Source organism: Lottia gigantea, assembly GCF_000327385.1.
Source record: "Lottia gigantea unplaced genomic scaffold LOTGIsca_32, whole genome shotgun sequence".
Classification (NCBI taxonomy): Eukaryota; Metazoa; Mollusca; class Gastropoda; family Lottiidae; genus Lottia; species Lottia gigantea.
The window spans coordinates 554,825-575,524 of NW_008709073.1; the positions used below are offsets into that span (position 1 = coordinate 554,825).

At 33.6% G+C, this 20,700-nt stretch overlaps 1 protein-coding gene across 1 annotated transcript in view; it reads right to left on the reverse strand.

Annotated features, from left to right (window-relative positions):
* Window positions 1-20,700, reverse strand: part of LOTGIDRAFT_119978 (hypothetical protein) — a gene marked incomplete at both ends in the record, with an annotated part of 54,142 nt that overhangs the window by 31,805 nt on the left and 1,637 nt on the right. Inside the window, 2 exons of the mRNA XM_009057967.1 lie at window positions 889-997; window positions 13,867-13,928. Of these exons, the coding sequence (XP_009056215.1) occupies window positions 889-997; window positions 13,867-13,928 (171 nt within the window). The remainder of the gene's footprint in view (window positions 1-888; window positions 998-13,866; window positions 13,929-20,700) is intronic.

Below are 20,700 nucleotides of genomic sequence, written 5' to 3' on the forward strand. Positions count from 1 at the left end.
ACGTGAATATTGTGAATGACAGGGATAGCAGTATATCCTATAGTGTTGTAAGTGATGATTCCGATCGGAAATCGGTTAATTTAAATCAAAATAATGATAAATTAGCGGAAACTTTGATTCAACAAAATGTGAAATTGCTATTAACGAGAAATTGCCCCTTTGGTTGCACACCGAGCGGGTACGAAGTTTTTATTGAAGGTATACCTTTCAATATATATTCTGTTAGATTCCATGTAAATGCCCATCAATGCAGAGGACGTTAACTGCTCAGAAGCTGACAGATCTGTCAACAATTTTTTTGCATGATCGATATCTCTGGATGGTGGCCTGGGGTGGAATAATCTGGTTCTTGAACATTCATTTGGGGCAATCAATATTGCCTATCTTTGTAAGACTTGAACGACATTAAAAAGTGCATATGACAAACACAAGGCAATATTATCGAATAAGCACACTTCTTTAATAATGGCTGTTTTTGTTTTGAAATAATTTGTATTCCCTGGTGCAATATGAAATGCTGAAGGGATGTGGGAAGTTTATTGCTCAAGTTAACCACAGGTTGCTATTTTGATTCACGTTAATTCCCTTGAGACTTTGTTTGGTGGCATGGTAAAATTATTGGACAATAGCCCTGGTAAGAGGTTTTTTGACAGTCAATCTATACAAAGCTAATGACTCCCATCAAAAATTGACAAATATTCTGCTATGTACCTGTACCCGATACCGTATCACAATAAAGTCAAGGGGTACGTTTTTCTTAGTTAAGCCTACCTCTCAACTGTATTTTAGTATTGTAGAAATTCAAAATACTTGGCAGCAAAAATGGTTTCTTACTATCACAAACAGTTAACACAAAATTCTTGACATAAAACTAACATAAAAACTAACCTGGAAGTTGCAACATTCTCTCATATAATTCATTTCTATCTTTTTCTGTTTCAAATGATAGATAAATGTGAGATAACTGAGCTTTATCATTACAATGAATCTCTAAACCCTGAAAAATCAATTTAAAAATGCCTTCAAACATTGGGGTTATTGAGATCTGCAGCTGATCAAATCCTGGCAAAAGGTTCACAGAACTTTTATCAAGAACACCCCTCTTCTTGACAAATGCATTTCATGTTAAATATTATGGAGGATTTGTTATTATTATTATGTTATAATAATTAAATCACGATTCCATTTACACGGTATCACGCAATTTGATTGGATAACAGTGGTCATGCGGATTCGGTTTATATCTGTGTAAACAGAATGTAAATATAAGCTCCTCCCCTTAACAGACTACTTTTTCATTGAGTTTGATTGACGTGGCCACTACACAGCCTCGATGTTGTTCCTTTGAACATTCAGAGAGCCGAAATCGACACTTTACTGAATGATTACGGTATTTTCCAAATTCCCTTGAATGTGCACATTCAACAAAATCATGATTTCTGAACCTATTTCGACCTTGTCTTTCAATAATTTAACTTTCAATGTGGCCGCTCCATCAACTTTCATGCAATAGACAGAAGACTATAAATAGGATGACCTACTTATTGCTGATTGGCTGATAGGACTTATTCCTGATAGGACGTCTCTATTGTTAGTATCAGTTCTTTAGCGTTACGATAAAGATTTATGTATTTATGCGCCAATTTGGTGCCTTAAATTTTTGCTATTTTAGATAAATATCTAAACACGTATTCAAGTTGATTTAATTATAAAGAATGACCTGAACATTTTTTCAGTTTATCAATGTATAAATAGAAAGATAGCTTGCGAGTCAAGGTAACATACGTCCACTGGCAGCTGTCAGAAATGATAAAACAGTCTTTAGTGACTAAAGTAAGAATTTTCTCATATTGAAGAAATTTTTTTAGTTTGAATTCAATTATATATCATTATAAATCAGTTAAATCATCAAGTTCAAACTTGTCCAAGATCTCATCAATATAAATAATCACACCTAATTTAATTAAAATCAGTTGAAAGCTGTAGTCTCTATTGTGTTCACAAACAAATTTTGACGTGCTTTTCCTAAGTTAAGAGCACTTACTCAAAAACCATTCATTGAAATATCGTCAAATTTGAACTTGATCTGGATCTCATCAGTATAAATGATCACACCAAATTTCATTAAAAACAGTTGAAAACTGTAGACTCTATTGTGTTCACAAACAAATGTTGACACGTTTTTCCTAAGTCAAGGGCCACAACTCAAAACCATTCATCCAAAAATGGTCAAATTCAAACTTGACCAAGATCTCAAGAATATAAATCATCACACCAAATTTCATTCAAATCAAATTTTGACACGTTTTCCTAAGTCAAGGGCAATAACTCAAAAAACCATTCACCAAAATACTTCAAGTTAGAACTTGTCCGAGATCTTATCAATTCCAATGATCACACCAAGTTTCATCAGAATCGGTTCCAAACGGCAGCTTCTATTGTGCTCACGAACAAATTTTGACGCATTTTTACAAAGTCAAGGGCAATAACTAAAAAATCGTTCATTGAAAATACGTCAAATCTTGTTAATCTTATAATATAACTTGACATCAAATACCATCCTTTAATACCCAACGTTTCTTCAAAAAAGTTTTGACTTCATAAGGGGAAGAAACAAACTACAAATGGTGGAAGGCAGTTAAGATTGAAATTACAATATGACCTCACAAGGTTTATGACGTCACAATCTTAGAAACCACATAACAAGAGAAGGGTCAAATCACAAAATGGTGGGAGGTAATTTGATTCTTGATAACATGACCTCAGAAGATTTATGACATCAAAATCTTAGATACAACATAACAAGTAAGTAATGATGACTTCAGGATTTGCCAAAAAATCTAAACAGGAAGGGGAAAAAAAGGGTGGGGGGGAGGAAATACACTAATATTTAGCAATTTTGAAACCCCCTGGGTTGAGTTCATTCAATCCATACGGCCATACAGAGTCAAGTCTATGAATCCACAGAGTTTCTGCACTGTCTAATTTGCTTTTGCCTTCATTTGGAATTTTCTCAAGAAGTGTACATTTATAATCATGACCAGGGGCCTTATTCTCGAAAACTTTAATCTCTTAAAATCAGTTGTAAGTTAAAATTTTGGCTTAAGATATGTTAAGTTGTATTCTCTAAACCTATTTACAACGTGATTTTAATTTAAAACATCATTTACCCTGTTTTAAACTAAAATCGAAACAAAATGGCAGCCAAACAAGTGATGATAAAAACAAATTAAAACGATTTGGATGTAGTTTTGGGGAAGAGAAATTGGCCTTAATTGTGCTCATTATTAATAGTATAGCCGGGGTGAAGAAAATGACTTGTGGAATGGGAAATGGGGAGCCATGGCTTTTTTATTAAGGACACAATACATATATAACATGACAGTAGCTAACTAACAGTCCAAAAATCGTTTTTCACTTGGTAATTGTTGCCTCTTTTGCACAATTTCGAATTCGAGTCTTGGTTATGATTAATCTATCTAAGTTATAATTGGCAGGCCTAACTAGACCTAACCTAAACTAGTGGATTGATCACAGAAACTCTTTTTAAGTTGAGGTGGCATCCCTGAAAAGATAAATAATAATAATAAATTTAAATTGAGAAAATATATTTTTGGCTTACTTACATTAGATCAGCCTAGGCCAATTTCACTTTAAGCAACTCAATTTGTTGTTTTGAACTCTACATAACATTCTCTAGGCCTATGAACGGTCCCTTACTTTCTATCAATTAACCTACGGAAGGCCATTATTATGTCTAAGCGGTATCCCTATCAGTAAGATTCTATACGAGCCTTGACAAGTCAAGTCAAATTTAGTAGACTAAAATTAACAAAGTGCCAAGAGGTCGAACTTGACTCCACAATCAAAAGCGTCTCTAATCATACTAACGTCGCGCAATGTGTATGTCACAAAAGCAAGTCAAGGATTCGAGAGTCAAAAGATTTTTTACGAATTTACTCAAGCAATAATTACCGATTTGTGTTTGTTGACATCAGGGATTCTCCACACTACACTCTACTACTCTCTCACTCACGCTGTCTCGGAGTCGCCTGTTCGTTGTTTCCACACGCTTCATAATTAATGAAATCCATCAGTAACATCAGTTATCAGTTTGTAGTTTTAGTAGTAGGGTAAATTAAGAAGATAAAAGTGTGCTTGGATATGTCAGCATTTAAGGTCATCCACGCACATTAATAATGTAAGAAATTCATTAAAATCCCTTCGACGTCTCTTTGTTTTCATGTGGGACAAAATGGCGGCTTGACGGCAGACTGACCTTGTGTCTTTACAGACGACGATTTGATTGGTTGGATACATTACGACGTCATACCTTGATTGACAGGTCGGGAATATCTATCACTAAAATCAATTTTAGTTAAAATCGACTAAAATCAAATCTTAAATTAAAACTCATTTTGAAGAATACCCCCTTTATTTAAGTTAAAATCGAATTTGAACTAAAATCAATTTTAGTGATTTTAAGTTAAGCCGTCGAGAATAAGGCCCCAGGTTGGTTAAAATGGGGGGCAATATGAGGAGCTTTATGAACCTTTTACGTCTTGTCAGATGATAAACCAGCCTTCATTTCCCCATAACGATAACAAGATCCATATTCATTGAAGGGAGGGAGGCCATTCCTTAATTATTTTATGTCCATGCCCGAATTGTCTATATTCAGCAGCTATGTATTTTGAGGTAGGATCTCTTATACAATATTGGCTGTACATCTTATACCTGTTTAAAATCAAATTTTGTGGTACAACAACAAATTATTTCAGACAGATTCAAAAGCTACATTTATTTCTTTATCCTTAATTTTTGAAATAAATATTGAGTTTAACAGGGTCAAAATTGCAGGTTTCACTAAAAACATTCGATTACTATTAACATTGATTGATGAATTAATTGTTCATTCCTGCAGTAGGAAATGTAAAAGACATTGTTGGTTACAAAACAAACGTCATAGGGTTATGATTTTTCAACGTCTGTAGTTACGTCGTTAATATTTTCTAAATCATTTCACCTGATGAAGTTGGACAACAAAAGCTAGTAGAATAAAATACTTTAGTCACTCTTTGGTGACTTCTTACTTCGATCAGAAATGTAAAGATAGCTTGCCAGGCAAGGTAACATGCGCCCACTACCAGCTGTCGGAAATGATAAAATATTGAGTGGCTTAATAATGAATTTTCAATGAACAGTCAAGGCAAAACCTGAAATAGTTCATCACATTATCATCAAATTCAAACATGAACAATGTCTCATCGCTGTACACACAAGGGCAATAACTCTGAAACTGTTCATCCGATTATTACCAATTTCCAACTTGACCAAGATCTCATCATACATATCTAGTTTCATCAAGATTGGATAAAGACTGTAGTCTCTATCGTACCGCGAGCCAAATTTGATGTATTTTTATTAAGTCAAGGCAATAACTCCAAAACCGTTCATCTTATTATAACCAATTTCAAACTTGAGATCTAATGAATGTATACATGCATACCAAGTTTCATCAAGATCTGTATCGTACCTACAAGCCAAATTTGACGCATTTTTACTTAGTCAAAGGCAATTACTCCGAAACAATTCATCTGAATAATACCAATTTCGAACTTGACCGAAATCTCATCAATATATACAGGCATACCAAGTTCCATCAAGATCGGATAAAAACTGTAGTCTACAAAGCAAATTTGACGCGTTTTTCTAATTCAAGGGCAATAACTCTGATAATGTTCATCTGATTATTACCCATTTCGAACATGACTGAGATCTCATCAATACATACTTACATACTAACTTTTATCAAGATCTGATCAAAACTGTAGTCCCTATCATGCCTACAAGCCAAATTGGACATGGTTTTACTAAGTCAAGGGCAATAACTCTGAAACCGTTCATCCGATTATTACCAATTTCTGATATCTCCTCAATATATACATGTATACCAAGTTTCATGAAGATCGGGTAAAAACTGTAGCCTCTATTGTGTCTACAAGACATGTGAACGGAGGGACATTCCATGTGGGCGCATACAAATTAACGTTGTGTACTTCTCAGGTTGTTACATATAAATTATGGATTATTATCATTATAGCATAAATCAAAAAATCACAATAATGAGAAATGAAAATAACAAAGTTGATCGATACTTTTTTTTCTTTCTCAATGTGGTTCTCATGCTCTTTCCAGTGATATATAACAATTGTTTTTTAAAGTAAAATTGAAATTCGTGATTTTTTAATTTGAGTTATATTTTTTTTTGCCTCTTTGAGCTTAGTGTATGTCTATCCTATGACCTATTTGATGTAGAAGCCTGAAATTTTGAACACAACTAGACATTTTGAATAAATTAACCTATGACAAAAGAGTTAAGGTTGGCGTTGTCTTATTTCCTCTTTTAACCTTTTTTTTTTTGCAGTGTGTTCTTCGATATCTTCACTTTTGTTGTACGTCGTTAACTTCTGGTTCTACAGCTGATTGAAAATCGTGATTTTTAACTTTGAAGAGCTCTGTCACGTGACCTAATTTACAAACGTGAAAATTTCTCTTATGTCCTTATCACATGCAATCTATTCTTTCAAATGATATATAACACTTGGTATTTTGAGAATTTGAAAATTTTGTATTGACTTCTATAGTAACTGTGTGTAATCTTAATGGTGTCTATAATCCACCGACATTCACCGTTGCCTTAAAAATCTTTTAACTACGAATACATACATGTGTACAGGTCAGGAAAAAAAATCTGGAGATTGGGTGAAAAGTCGGGAGATTTTTCCAAAGCACGTGAATTCATGATTTGAAACTCCAAATTGATTGTTTTTTTCTTTTTTTTTTTTCAAATAAGCTTTAAGCCTTGTAAATTAATTAAATTGATCATAGGCCTACATGACAGTTAAAATTAACAATCTATAATTATGGATAATTCTAGAAATAGTGCCTGATATTTCAAATTTAGGGGCCCAAAAAAAATTTGATATTAGCATTCTTCAGTAGGCCCTATTGATTGAATCAAAAATAATGTCAAGGTGAAGTGATGTTTGAAAACAAGAAAGCAAGCATGATCCCAGCCCTCTAAATTAAATGGTACCGGTAGGCCTACATGTAATATCATATTAAAAATCAGTATGTCCTGAAAGCAATATTTAGTAAATAATATGTACTGGCAATGTTACTTTTTCCAAAGGTGTAATTCATGACATCTTAAATATCTCCAGTCTGATCATTAAATACTTTTCCTGCAACACCTTCACGAAGTATTGAATTGAATTTTCCGCTTCCATTTTGACGTTCTTCAGAATGGAAAGACTTGTAATAAGTAAGCCCGTTATGCAGGCAATCAAATGAATGTTTACAGGCTACAGTAAAATTACAAAACGATTTTATGAAACGAAGTTTGAGTTTACATAAGAATTAGACATCCAGTCGCGTATGATAATCTACTGATAATGAAAAATAATTCTGAAACGACGTCTATGTTATATAGGCCTATTATAGACCTCGCATATTGACACTGACGGTATAAAATACTGAGAAGACTTCAAGATTTCGTTTTAAAGTAGGGCTACCATAAGATTTATTATAAAAGCGAAAGTAGAATCTACTGGATGTTGTTATAAAAAGTGCGTCACGTGGGCTTAAAATACACATTATCGGGTGAAAACAGATCCAATTACCATCTTAATTGGGGGATTAATTAATCAGGCAATGATAATATTATTACGTGATGAGATTACGTGTTACTGGCAATTAAGATACAAGTGACGATAGATATTTTGTTGATTTATGGTAGAGAATTTGAACATTGAAAACGGTAGGTCCCGTGAAAATTTGATCAGGAAAAAAAACAAAAATCGGTAGAATCGGGTGTCCCGCCGGTAGAGCGGTAGACAACATGCAAAAGCGGTAGAAACCTAACATCAGTAGATTACACATGTATGTACGAATATCTCATGATCTAATGATTGTAAACACTTGAAATTTTTAACATTATTTGACGTTGTACAAATTACTAGAGACAATACCAAATTTATGAAGTGGGCATGGCTACTTTTACCTTTACCTTAAATATTTACATGCATGACCTTGATCTTTACAAGGTCAAAGGTCATTGATCTATGATGTCCATTCATACTATCATCTTTGATGTCCGACATATATTTCCACTTTAACAGACGTCCCAAAACAAATTTTCAACACTTTTAAGGCTTATATCTCTTTTAATTGAACTTTGTTGACCTCTTGACCGTAACACAAGTTATTGTACTTCACGAGACCTTTCCAAACATATTTTCATTTTGTTGTGCAAAACTTCACAGCTATTTGAAAATTCAACTTTTTACTACCGAATGTCAACACCTTTTGTACCGAAGGGTATCAAATGCATGTGTCTTTTTGATACCGAACGTTAAACGGTTTTAACGTTTTTTTACTATTGAATGTTTACATGCTTTTCTTTCCAGAAGAAATCCCATTGTGACTTTAAAATGCAACGTTTTATCGATGTATCAGGTTGGATGTACAATGCTTTGGTACCGTTATCACGTTAATATTTTTAAGAAGAACTATGATGGATGAACTCTCATGGGGTAGACTGCCCTCAAGTCCATGGGGCTTATTCTGCCCCTTTCACATTTTTGATCACAGAAAAGTGTCGGGTAATTTGCCCGTTTCAACACTGTAAGAAGTTGATAACCCGACGCTCCTTTCTTAGTCATACAGTTAGCCAATTGTTCATTTCCAGGACACCATTTCACAGTCTTTATTTCATTTTTCTGGACATATTCTTTGATAACACATAAATCAAAGTTCCTGCATAAGGTTCTTGTGGTAAAGGCATGCGTCTTGACCATCCCGAAGGCTCAAAGTTTCAGCTGCTATGGTGGATCACACTACACGTCTAATTTTGTTGGCCTGCCATACCAGAGGGCAACTATTGCCCTTTTGATCACACAAGAAAATTATATGCACACCCATGCTACTAACCCCATCACTTAAATTTGCACGGGTAGCAGCTATGAATAGAATTAATGTCCAAACATCGCCACATAAACGAGGATAGTGTTGGAAAATGCACTCAGGCATCTTCCAAGGTACTTTATCTTCCAGCGAAAACTCGGTCGCCTCTAATCTAGTATCTCCCGGTGGTCAAGTGGCCGAAATATATGAAGAAGGTTATCACGCGATGATTATCAACTACCAGACGAGAGTGGTTATCTACCCATGTCATTGAAACAATGGAACAAATAGTATTTCTCCATTAATGAATAAGATTAGTAGTTTTTATTTGTGTCTTATGCCATGTTCTTATCTATCATCTATTAACTTACATACTAACATTTCTGTTTTCTATTTAAATGTCCCTTACTGCTGTATTGTCTTTATAACCCAAGACAACATCGTTTTTAGTCAGTTTTGTCTGCGGATAACGGACAGCTCAGGTTATAAAGTCAATCCACCAATATGAGGCAATAAGAAACCCACCTGTAGACTAACATTATCAGAATAAACTATATAAGAACTTCAGTTATATTTTCTATATAACAACCAAGATGATCATGCTTAAAAGAAATGTTTTCTAACAATAGAATTCAGTATCTTTGAGTTTATTCACTGCCTTAATTGCTTGTGACAGGTCTCCAATAATTCCACATTTAAGACTGGTCAGAAATTGGCCATTGTCTTTTTCACAAATCCGGAAACCAATACACAGGAAGTCATGTATCTCAACTTTTCCAGCACAAAATCTTCTCCATAGGCTCTGAATGACGATTTGGTCAAAAGATTTTTCTCCAGAGTGCAGAAAATCATCAACATGAGAACAAATCATTCCAAGCAGATGATCACTTTGGTGAAAAAGAGCTGAATCCAATTAAAATTTCTGCACTGTCATTGACTAAATCTAATTTTACCTTTGCCTTCTTCATAGCAGAACTCGACAAAAGCAGTGGAATGTCTGAGTCCACAACGTCAGTCTTGATAACTATATCTTTTCCAGCCAGGTAAGCAGGTATTTCGTATTCTTTGATAGATTTTAAAGTTGTTCCACTACCAAATTTAAAGTAACGTCACCCTTTTTTGCACACCACTTTAATTTTTTCTTTTTGGTCAAGTGAGTCCAAATAGGTTTTCATCCAGGATTTACCAGACACAGTGCTAGAAAAAAAACACTGTCAAGAACAACACAGCTTCTTGCTTCAAGGTTAAGTTGTTTTAGGTCTTCTCTTGATTCCAAACCAGTATTTAGCACAACATGTTCCTGCGCTTCTGTAACATTTACTGAATCACGTTTCTCCCAGCTATCTGGACAGTTTGCAACAAGATGTCAGTAAGAACCACAAGCTCTACATGTGTAAACTCTGCCATCTGCGCTAGTTGGATTCATCCTTCTAGTGCTGAGGTGCTCGTCCTCAGCCTCTACCACGCCTTCTGTAATATCCACTTGCTGCTGAGAAGACTTCTTCCATCTTGATACCAGACAAGTCATCAGTTTTGTAGCCAGCATCACCTTTAAATTTCAACAGGGAAGCTATTGCTCGTTCATAAAGACTATCACGTTCATTATAGTTCATGCCTGTTAGAACCAATAACTTTTCTTCATTTGTAATCCTAGTTTTTCTAATCAGCTTAAAGGCCAGGATTTCTTGGGGTAATACCATTTTCTTCTTCTCAATTTTCCAGTCAACAAACTCTCTGACAGATTCCCCATTACCATCAAAGTCGTCAACTATCAACAATATCATTTTTACCAAGACATTTGTCCAGATATTTTACAAACTTCAGTTCTGTAAGAGGCAGTTGATCAAATACTAATTCCCTGATGGTGTCTTCCTCTGGGAGAGAAAGGGCCACAACAACACCAACTTTGTCACTTCCCTCCATGCAAAAAGTTCTTGTTTATATCTTTCATAATATTTTCCCCTCAAAACACCAGAGGGTTTATTTTTGTTGCAATATTCTCTAGAAACCTCACAGCTACACAGAAAGATCTATTACCTACAAAAACCAAAGATTTTAGTTTGTTTGCGGAGGAAACCGGTTCACATTTTCCTACCGATTTCGTTAACTCTTTCGCTGATTCCAAACAAATAGTAGCCTGACAACACCGCCAATTACAGCTAAAAGTGCCTCTCGCGCACACAGCGCCCACACACAGTGCCCATACACAGCAAAAACAGCAAAATAACAGTCTTATCCACATTTATACAAATTTTAAGTCTAACTTTTCTATGGTAGAAATTTTAGAGATCTTATTGTTTACATTAACAATTATGGGTAAATCTCGTGCGCGTGGACGGCCTGATACTCGTAGCAGACAATCATCCGAATCAATTAGTACTTGGCATGGCTTTTCTCTTTCTTTTTCCGAGAATCGTGACATGTCTCTGCTACTATTTGTTAAAGTATCAACCAGACATTATGTAGACATATTTATTAGGTGTTAACACTGTTACATACAGTCGACAGCTCCCTTGGTAGATCACACTCCCGTAAATAACATGCTGCGCATGTGTTCCCGAGTTCATAGATATTCATGAGTACATTAATATTCATAACAGGCGTGGCTCATCCGGGTTGAATTGCTAATTGTTTACATTTAAAGGCAGAGGCATAACTCGCATAGGATACATTTGTTCAAAAAGGGACTTTGCACCTAATCAATTTTGCCAGTTTGTGTTAAAAGTTCAGTTGTTTCAGCTTTATAGTTCAAAAAAAGGAACGGGTTTTAGAATTTTTCAATTTTTGACATTGACCTTTGTTGACCTCAAGGTCATTGACATTGATTATCTATTTATACGTTTTTGTAGCCATATACATTTTTTACCTTTGTTGACGGGTGGGTTTTAAAAGCCAACCGCCTACTGCTGCCAACCGGCATACCGGAGTGAAAAAGAGGGGCTAAAATGAGCATTGTTAAATTTAAGGATCGTAGATTTTCATACTACAAAACGAAACTATTTAATTTGACGGAATTTTTGTTGACGTCAATATTATGGAATCAAAATTATTTTGAAACGAAAAGAAACAAATTAATATTTCTTTTTTTGTTTTGAGATATTTTCCTTCACATTTTCTGATTTAATTCGTGTTTGAAATAGCAATAATCTCTTTTAAAAATAAAATGGGGCACACAATAAAACGTACAAAAACCTCTAGATTTTTTTTTAATGATCACAACAACTGAACAAGGTCGTTTGTTTCAGAGTTACTTCCCTTAACTTTTTACTGTTGTTGGGAACATGGATCTTCCAGTCTTGGTAAAGATTTTTATCCACTACATATATCGATGATTCTGTTGGATCAACAGGAAGAGTATTCGCAGAATTATTATAGTCTACGTCAAGGATTAATTTTGAAAAATTCTTATAGGTGGAAGAAATTAAATTTAACATTTCTCATTTTAGTGCCCTACTTTTACCTTGGTATGCCGATTGGCAGCAGTAGGCAGTTGGCTTTTAAAACCCACCCTTTGTTGACCTTCCCTTTTACTAGGGCAGATGTCATTACTTTCGACTTTTCTGGCACATGACCTAATCAACCTAGACGGTTGATTTTTTCAGAGTCTCTTGCAATTTGCCACCTTAGCAAAGTCCCACTCTGTGCTCTAGTTTTCTTCTTTTCTGCTTCTCCTTTTTTTTGCTAATTATTATCATTATTGATAAGATGTATTTTTATAGCTCATGCTCATCTCTCACCCGTGTGCCCAAGTGCGCTTTACAATAATATTTTGGGTAATATATCAGATAACATGTTAAAAATATAATAAGAAAAAGTAATTGCTGCAAAAAGTGCAGTAGCGAAAATTCAATAAAAACCAAAATAAAATAATTCTGTAAAATATCATTAAAATAAACCAAAACAAAATCCACTGAAATGTATTTTCTAATTTGACTTATATTATGTAAGTTAAAATAGCCAGATTTACAAACATTGCTTACATGAAATTCCATGTTCATATTAGAATCAAAATTATGTATACAGAAGTGGAAGGTTCAATAACACAGTCGCCCACACGAATCGACACATGATTTTCAAGATTGCCAAGGTGCCATTTAGAACCCATTACTAAATATTCTCTTTTGTCATCATTCAGCTTCAAAAAGTTTTCCCACATCCACCATTTGATATTGTTGATACATAGATGATATAACTAATAACCTGAAGATGTGTGTTTTTCTTTCTTTCATTATGTTATCTTTGATAACATATGTCACAGACTGGCAATTTAATAGTAGCCATACAAACTAATACACAGAGATTGAAGATCCCAACCCCATTTGCTCCACCAAAAACACTTAAAAAATGTTGAATTTGTTTTAAAATTATTTTTGGATGAACATAATTATACCTAAAAATTATTTTCATAAAGCCACCTATAGTGTTTTATCTGTTTTTCAGCGAATGCCATTTTCTTTCAAATTCCTTATTTGCATGTTGAATCATGCTCTTATATTCTTAAGAAATTGAAGTCAATAGTGTGATTACTTTTTGAGAAATATGTTTCCCATGATATGGCCAAAACTTCCTGCCATTTTTTTTGTTGCCATGGTAATCATTATATCTGTAGCCTGAAACACCCCTGTATGATACCATTGAAAATACCCAAGATAAGTGGATAAATAAAAAAGAAATTGGTGCCTACTATCCCCTTAAACAAGAAAATAATTTGATCTTCCCTTATGGACAATAACTTGATAAATGTTCAAATAAAGATCTTGACAATTGTTGACTTGAGCATACTAAGTTTTATCAATTTGATCGAAATTAAAGAAAATCACATATATGTTGAAATTTCTTATTAGACTAAAAACGGTCCTTAACAAATATTTTGTCACTAGTAATATTATAAAATCTTACCAGTTGTCTAAGTAGAAATCTTCTTCTTAAAACTCCTGTTATGTCTTTTAATCTGATTTTTACTACAGGCCACTGTAAGATAATTTTAAAAACATAACTGCTTGACAGGCAAGTAAAAAATACCAATTTCTATCTATCGATTTAAACAATTGAAAGATAGCTTGCCAGGCAATGTGTCAGTTAATGTGATATAATCCTCTGAAGATACAAAAAATATGCAAATTAATCATTTTCAGAGTCATATAAATCAAAAGGTAATGTAACAAAATCAAAAATCAGAATCACAAATGACAATCTAATTAAAGGAGTGGCTGGAGTAGAAAGTTGTGGAAGCTCATGGTCAAAAATTATCACTACTTGAAATGTAGCCAGACAGAAAAAACTTTGACAGGAAAGACAAAGTCGAAATTCAAAAGATAGCTTGCCAGGCAAGGTAATATACGCCCACTGGCAGTTTTGATTTTGAATAAAGATATTTAGCAGTACAGTAATAATCATCAGTATGAAATATTCAACCTTCAGTAATACACTTCTTTTGAACATCAGAAGATTTGAAAATTATTAAGTATGAATTGTTGCCCTTGTTCTTGAAAACGCGTCCAAGTTTTAGCTCGTGAAAACTTTTAGAAGGCAAATATTCAGTCTTCAGCATGGGACTGAATAATAAAACCAAGTTTTGTCAAAATCCAGCCAGAATCATAACTTTTGTGTGTACAAGCTAAAAATTGAACGTGTTTTCAAGAACAAAGGCAATAATTCATACTAAATATTTTTCAATTCTTCTGATTTTCAATAGGATTCATCCTTGGGTGATTACAAACATTCACACCAAGTGGATGGACTTGGGTGACGGCAATATACGCCCCCCATTTCACGTGGGCGTATAAAAAAGGGCTTCTGGAGGACCTAGGTATTCTTCTTATTTACCGTTTAAAATAAGTTTGAGGACAATCGGACTAAAACTGTAGTTTGCATTAAATTTTACGTTTTTTTGCCTTTTTATACACCCACATGAAAAGTCCGTCCATCCACAATTGCTCATAAAAACTCCACAAGACACAATTCTTGACGGATTTTGACAAAACTTGGTTTGAGTGTTCGTAAGGATGAACACTATTGAAAATCAAAAGAATCGAAAAATATTTAGTATAAGTTCTTGAAAAATGTAAGTTTAATCTTATCTGAACAAGTGAATCTGCCCCTCTGGATTCAGAACAGTAGCCTACAGTGTAGGTAGACTAGATAGAAGTAGGTCTGGATTGTCAACAATACATTATTCGAGAAGAAATGTTGACGAATGGATCTAGGCCTAGGCCTACCGATTTTTATCAATTTCATTTGTAAGTTAAAAAGCTGAAATATTTGCCGTAATTGGAATATAACAACAAACCATTTATCAGTCTTAGTAGGGTAGGTCTGTCTTACTTATCCTCTTGGGTTTGGTTCATTACTAGCCTAGACAACTTTAATTATCTTCAATCTACAATTTTCTAAATACAACAGCTCACAGCCCTACCCCTGTCCAACAGATAAGTGCCCTACTACATTTGGGCCAATTTGTCATAATTTTATACTTAAATGATGCATTTGATAGCACCAGCAGGCTGTTTACACATAACTGTTTACACATAGACCTATGTGTGCCTGTTTTAACAATAGTTTGCTCACATGATTTCCAACTTGATTGCAGTGATGGACCAAAATAAAAAGATCTATACAATCCAAAACTAACTGGGGTAATAATATATAATACATATTATGTAGATGAATCAAATGATGTTTGATGATATCAATAAGGAAACTCCTAAGGTAAGCCATATTTGTCTTTTATTTTTTGGTAATATTATTTCTTAAAGAGATGAACCAAATAAGCATATAAGTATACCCTGCTCCACAGGACCACAAAGGTAACTTTTTAGTGCATCTCAAATTCAATTTAAGGGTTTGTAATCCATTTCCATTGCAATATTTAACTAGAACTGTTCTAATAACAGTACTGATGCAGGGCGTGTTACGACATTCAGGTACATACGAAGATGGTCTATTGTCTAATTACATTAATGTAAATACTTTTCTACATAAATTCAAATATCCAAAAGTGCCTGGAGTTTAATGTATATTGACTAGGAACAAAAGAATGTTTGACCAAGTTTGGTGAAATTTGGATAAGAAATAAGAAAGTTGGTAATGCGCATGCGCACAACAAAAATTAAATATTTCCATCAAATTTATAATTGGGTCATACACATACATACCAAGTTTGATGAAATTCGGATATGAAATAAGAAAGTTGGTAATGCGCATGGGCACAACAAATATTGAAAAATTTCCATAAAATTCAGAATTGAATTATACACATACATACCAAGTTTGGTGAAATTCGGATAAGAAATGAGCAAGTTGGTAATGCGCACAACAAAAATTCAATATTTCCATCAAATTTAGACTTCGATTATACACATGCATACTAAGTTCGATGAAATTCGGATAAGAAATAAGAAAGTTAGTAATGCGCAAGCACAAAACACAAATTTGATATATCCATCAAATTTAGAATTGGATTATACATATACATACCAAGTTTGGTGAAAATCGGATAAGAAATGAGAAAGTTGGTAATGCGCATGTGCACTATGCAAATTCGATAATTCCATCAAATTTAGAATTTGATTGTACACATACATTCCAAGTTTGATGAAATTCGGATGAGAAATAAGAAAGTTGGTAATGCGCATGTGCACTATGCAAATTTGATAATTCCACCAAATTTAGAATTTAATTATACACATACATTCCAAGTTTGATGAAAATCGGATAAGAAATAAGAAAGTTATTAAATTAAGTGGGGGTATCCCTTTAATGTGCTTCTGAAAGCTCAACTTACAGTATTGATAAGTTTAATCCACCCTAGAGCTTCTTTATATACCACAACTGGACATAAAACATATTAAAGAAATGTAAAAGGAAGGGTGTCTTTAAAACTACTTAAACTTTGATTTCTATTGGGGTTGACAGCCAGGTTAATCTAATTAGTCGATTTATCTAATAATAATAATATAAATAGTTTTTTTTTTTATAGACCGTTACATAGAAATATCTCAACAGTCTTTACATTGATTAAGTTAATAATAAAAATAAGAGATAAAAATGAAAAGACTATGGTATCTAGTTATAATTGCTTCTAATTAAAATGATTTGTAAAAATCCATGTTTTCAATTGCCCTTTAAAAAAGTCGTATGTGCAAGGGGCTCTCAATTTTGGCTGGAGGTGCATATAGCCCTAGTATTTCTCTCAGCATGCCTGTCTTTACTTCTCATGTCAGTATAGCATGCCTAAAGTTATTATCACTTTTGTAGTTACTGTACTTATTACCTGTTTCAGAGCGGCCATCTTGTTTTATATTTCAAAGTCACTTTTGTATTCATTAATTAGCTGCTAAATTTAATTGGGTTAGTAAAATCATTTGTTTTAAGTATCAAAATATGTATTTGTATATTACAGATCATATATATTTAATTTCTTTATTGAGGCATGGGTTCTTGATTTTATAATATTAGTTCAAAGTGTCAAACTTTGTCACATTTCCTGACCAGTCAATAAGTTTTCCAGCATTGATCTAAATATAGGTTGTATCTCCTAAATCAGCTAAGCTAGAATATCAATCAGATGACTCATTCTCTGTAAATTAGAAGATTTAGATTTAGTAACGGGTGTGTATGGATTTTAATGATTGTTAGTGACGACCACAAATCATCCCGATCCCTTAATTGTAACATTAATGTCAAATGCTTATCAATAAAAACATTGAAAATTATTTTGTTTTATTTCTTTAAACTCTGGTGCCTGCAAATTCTACATTGATTCATGTTTTTGATTCCTGGTCAATAATCGATGAGTGCCGCTATCGGACTTTGACTATGAATATTATTCATTTTCATGAACAATCATAGATTTGGGGTGAAAATATAATCATTATACAAAATAATGGTGGGGTTTTATTTTGTCCAAGTGTTATTCAATATTATGAAGTCTTATCTTGAAGCTTACAGTCTTGTTATGCGACGCCATAATGACGATATCAGGGAAGGAACATTGAAGATTTACCTCCCTTGTTGAAAGGGGCGTGGTTATCTTGTCGACCGCGATACGTCAATTAGGGTTTGAGATACAGCACTGCAAAAATGCCAAATTGACCATATTTAGACCCCTATAACATCAGAAGTTGTTGATTGACCCCAAAGGTCAAAAGGTCAAGGACAGCCTTATCACCATTGTCAATATAAAGGTCAAGGTCATGAGTTATAAGCCTTCAACCCTTCGGCAAAACCGAAAATCAAAACTATGCTTCCTAAGGATTGTAGACAGACATTAAACGTATTGTATGACACAAAAGATGAGCAAATCAGATGAATAGCTATTTCTGCAAAATGAGCCAAACCAAAATGGCGGCCTATATATTACTTCCAGTGTGGATTTTTTTAGTTTAATAAGTTTGTATTAAGGCTGGTAATATAATGCATATGTAATTTTTGACATAACTCAATTTCACCGAGAGTGATACCACCGGAAGTACTAACATCGAAAAACCGGAAGTGATAACAAAATTTTGAATGTTCTTTTATTCCACTATGCTGGCAGTCTACACCATGTAAGTTTCGAGTCAACCTGCCAAATAACAATCAAAACTAGAACCGTTATAACCGTTATAGCAGTGCGCATCCAACCTGATACATCAATAACACGTTGCATTTTAAAGTCACAATGAGAAAAGCATGTAAACATAAAAATAGTAAAAAATAAAGTTTAAACCGTTTAACGTTTGGTAGTGAAAAGACGCATGGAAAGACCATTAGGTACTAAAAAGTGTTGACATTCGGTAGTAAAAAGTCGAATTTTCAAATAGCTGTAAAGTTAAAAAAACAAATCGCACAACAAAAATGGAAATATTTTTAGAAAGGTTTTGTCAGATACTATAACTTGTGTTACGGTCAAGGGGTCAACAAAGGTCAAATAAAAGAAATATAAGCCTTAAAAGTGTTGAAAATTCCTGTTTTGGGACGTCTGTAAAGGCGAAAATCTTTGTCGGACATCAAAGATAAAAGTATGAATGGACATCGTAGATCAATAACCTTCGACCTTCTAAAGACAAAGGTCATGCATGTAAATGGTCAAAATATCAAAATTTTAAAAATTGTAAAACCTATTCCCTTTTTTAAAGTAAAAGGCCCAAACAAAATGTAACTCAATTATTGTCCCAAATAGTGCTTTAATTTTATGTAAAATTTCGATGGTGACAAATGCAAACTTTAAGAGTTGTAACAATTTGAATTATTTAAAGTAAAGGTAAAAATAACACCGGATTTGCCACGCCCACTGCAAAAATTTTGTGTTGTCTCTAATAATGTCAAATAATGTTCAAAATTTCAAGTGTTTACAATCATTAGATCATGAGATATTCGTAGTTAAAAGTTTTTAAGGCAACGGTGACTGTCGTGGATTATAGAAACCGTTACAATTACGCACAGTTACTATAGAAGTCAATACAAAATTTTCAAATTCTAAAAAGCACAATTTCAATCAAAATACCAAGTCTTACATATTTGAAAGAATAGATTGTGGGTAATAAGGGCATAAGAGAAATTTTCACGTATGTAAATTAGGTCACTTGACAGAGCTTTTTAAAGTTAAAAATCGCAAAAAGTGAAAATATTATCGGATATATCTCGAACTGGGCAACAACTTTTGTTCAGATCAAAAGGTCAACAAAGGTTAAATAAAAGTAATATGAGCCTTTGAAGTTTCGAAAATTGCTGTTTTCGGACGTCTGTAAAACTGGAAGTATATGTTGCACATCAAAAATTAAAGTAAGAATGGTCATCTTAGATCAATGACCTTTGACCAAGCAAAGGTCAAGGTCATTTACGTTAAAGTTCAAAAATACAATTTTTTAAAATTGTTAAACCTATTCCCTTTTTCAAAGTAAAGATCGCAAACAACTGTAATCTTATCACAAAATGTCCTAAGTAGTGATCTACTTTCATGCAAAATTTCTAGGGTGAAAATTGCAAACTTTGCGAGTTATGACAATTGCAAATATTTCAGGTAAAGGTAAATGCACACCGGATGTGCCACGCCCACTTTAAAAATTTTAATTGGTTTGTGATGAGGTGTACATTGTTAAATAATGCTCAAAATTGCAAGCGTTAACAATTATTAGATCATGAGATATTTGCAGTTTTACGTTTTTTAAGGCAACGGTTACTGTCGGTAGATTATAGACACCGTGAATTGACGCACAGCTACTATAGAAGTCAGTATAAAATTTTCAATTTTTAAAACGCGCAATTTTGATCAAAATATCAAGTGTGATATATCACCAAAAAGGAGAGATCATGCAATCTAAGAATATATAAGAAATTTTGTCGTATGTTAATTAGGTCACGTGACAGAGCTCTTCAAAGTTAAAAATCGCGATTTTCAAATTGCTGTAGAACCGGAAGTTAACAATGCACAACAAAAGTGAGGATATTATCGGATATATCTCGTAAGGGGCAACAACTTTTGTTCAGGTCAAAAGGTCAACAAATGTCAAATAAAAGTAATATGAGCCTTTGAAGTTTCGAAAATTGCTGTTTTGGACGTCCGCAAAACCGGAAGTATATATCGGACATCAAAGATCAAAGTAAGAATGGTCATCTTAAGTCAATGACCTTTAACCATGCAAAGGTCAAGATCATTTATGTTAAAGATCAAAAATGAAAATTTATAAAATTGTTAAACCTATTCCCTTTTTTAAAGTAAAGAACGCAAACAACTGTAATCTAATCACAAAT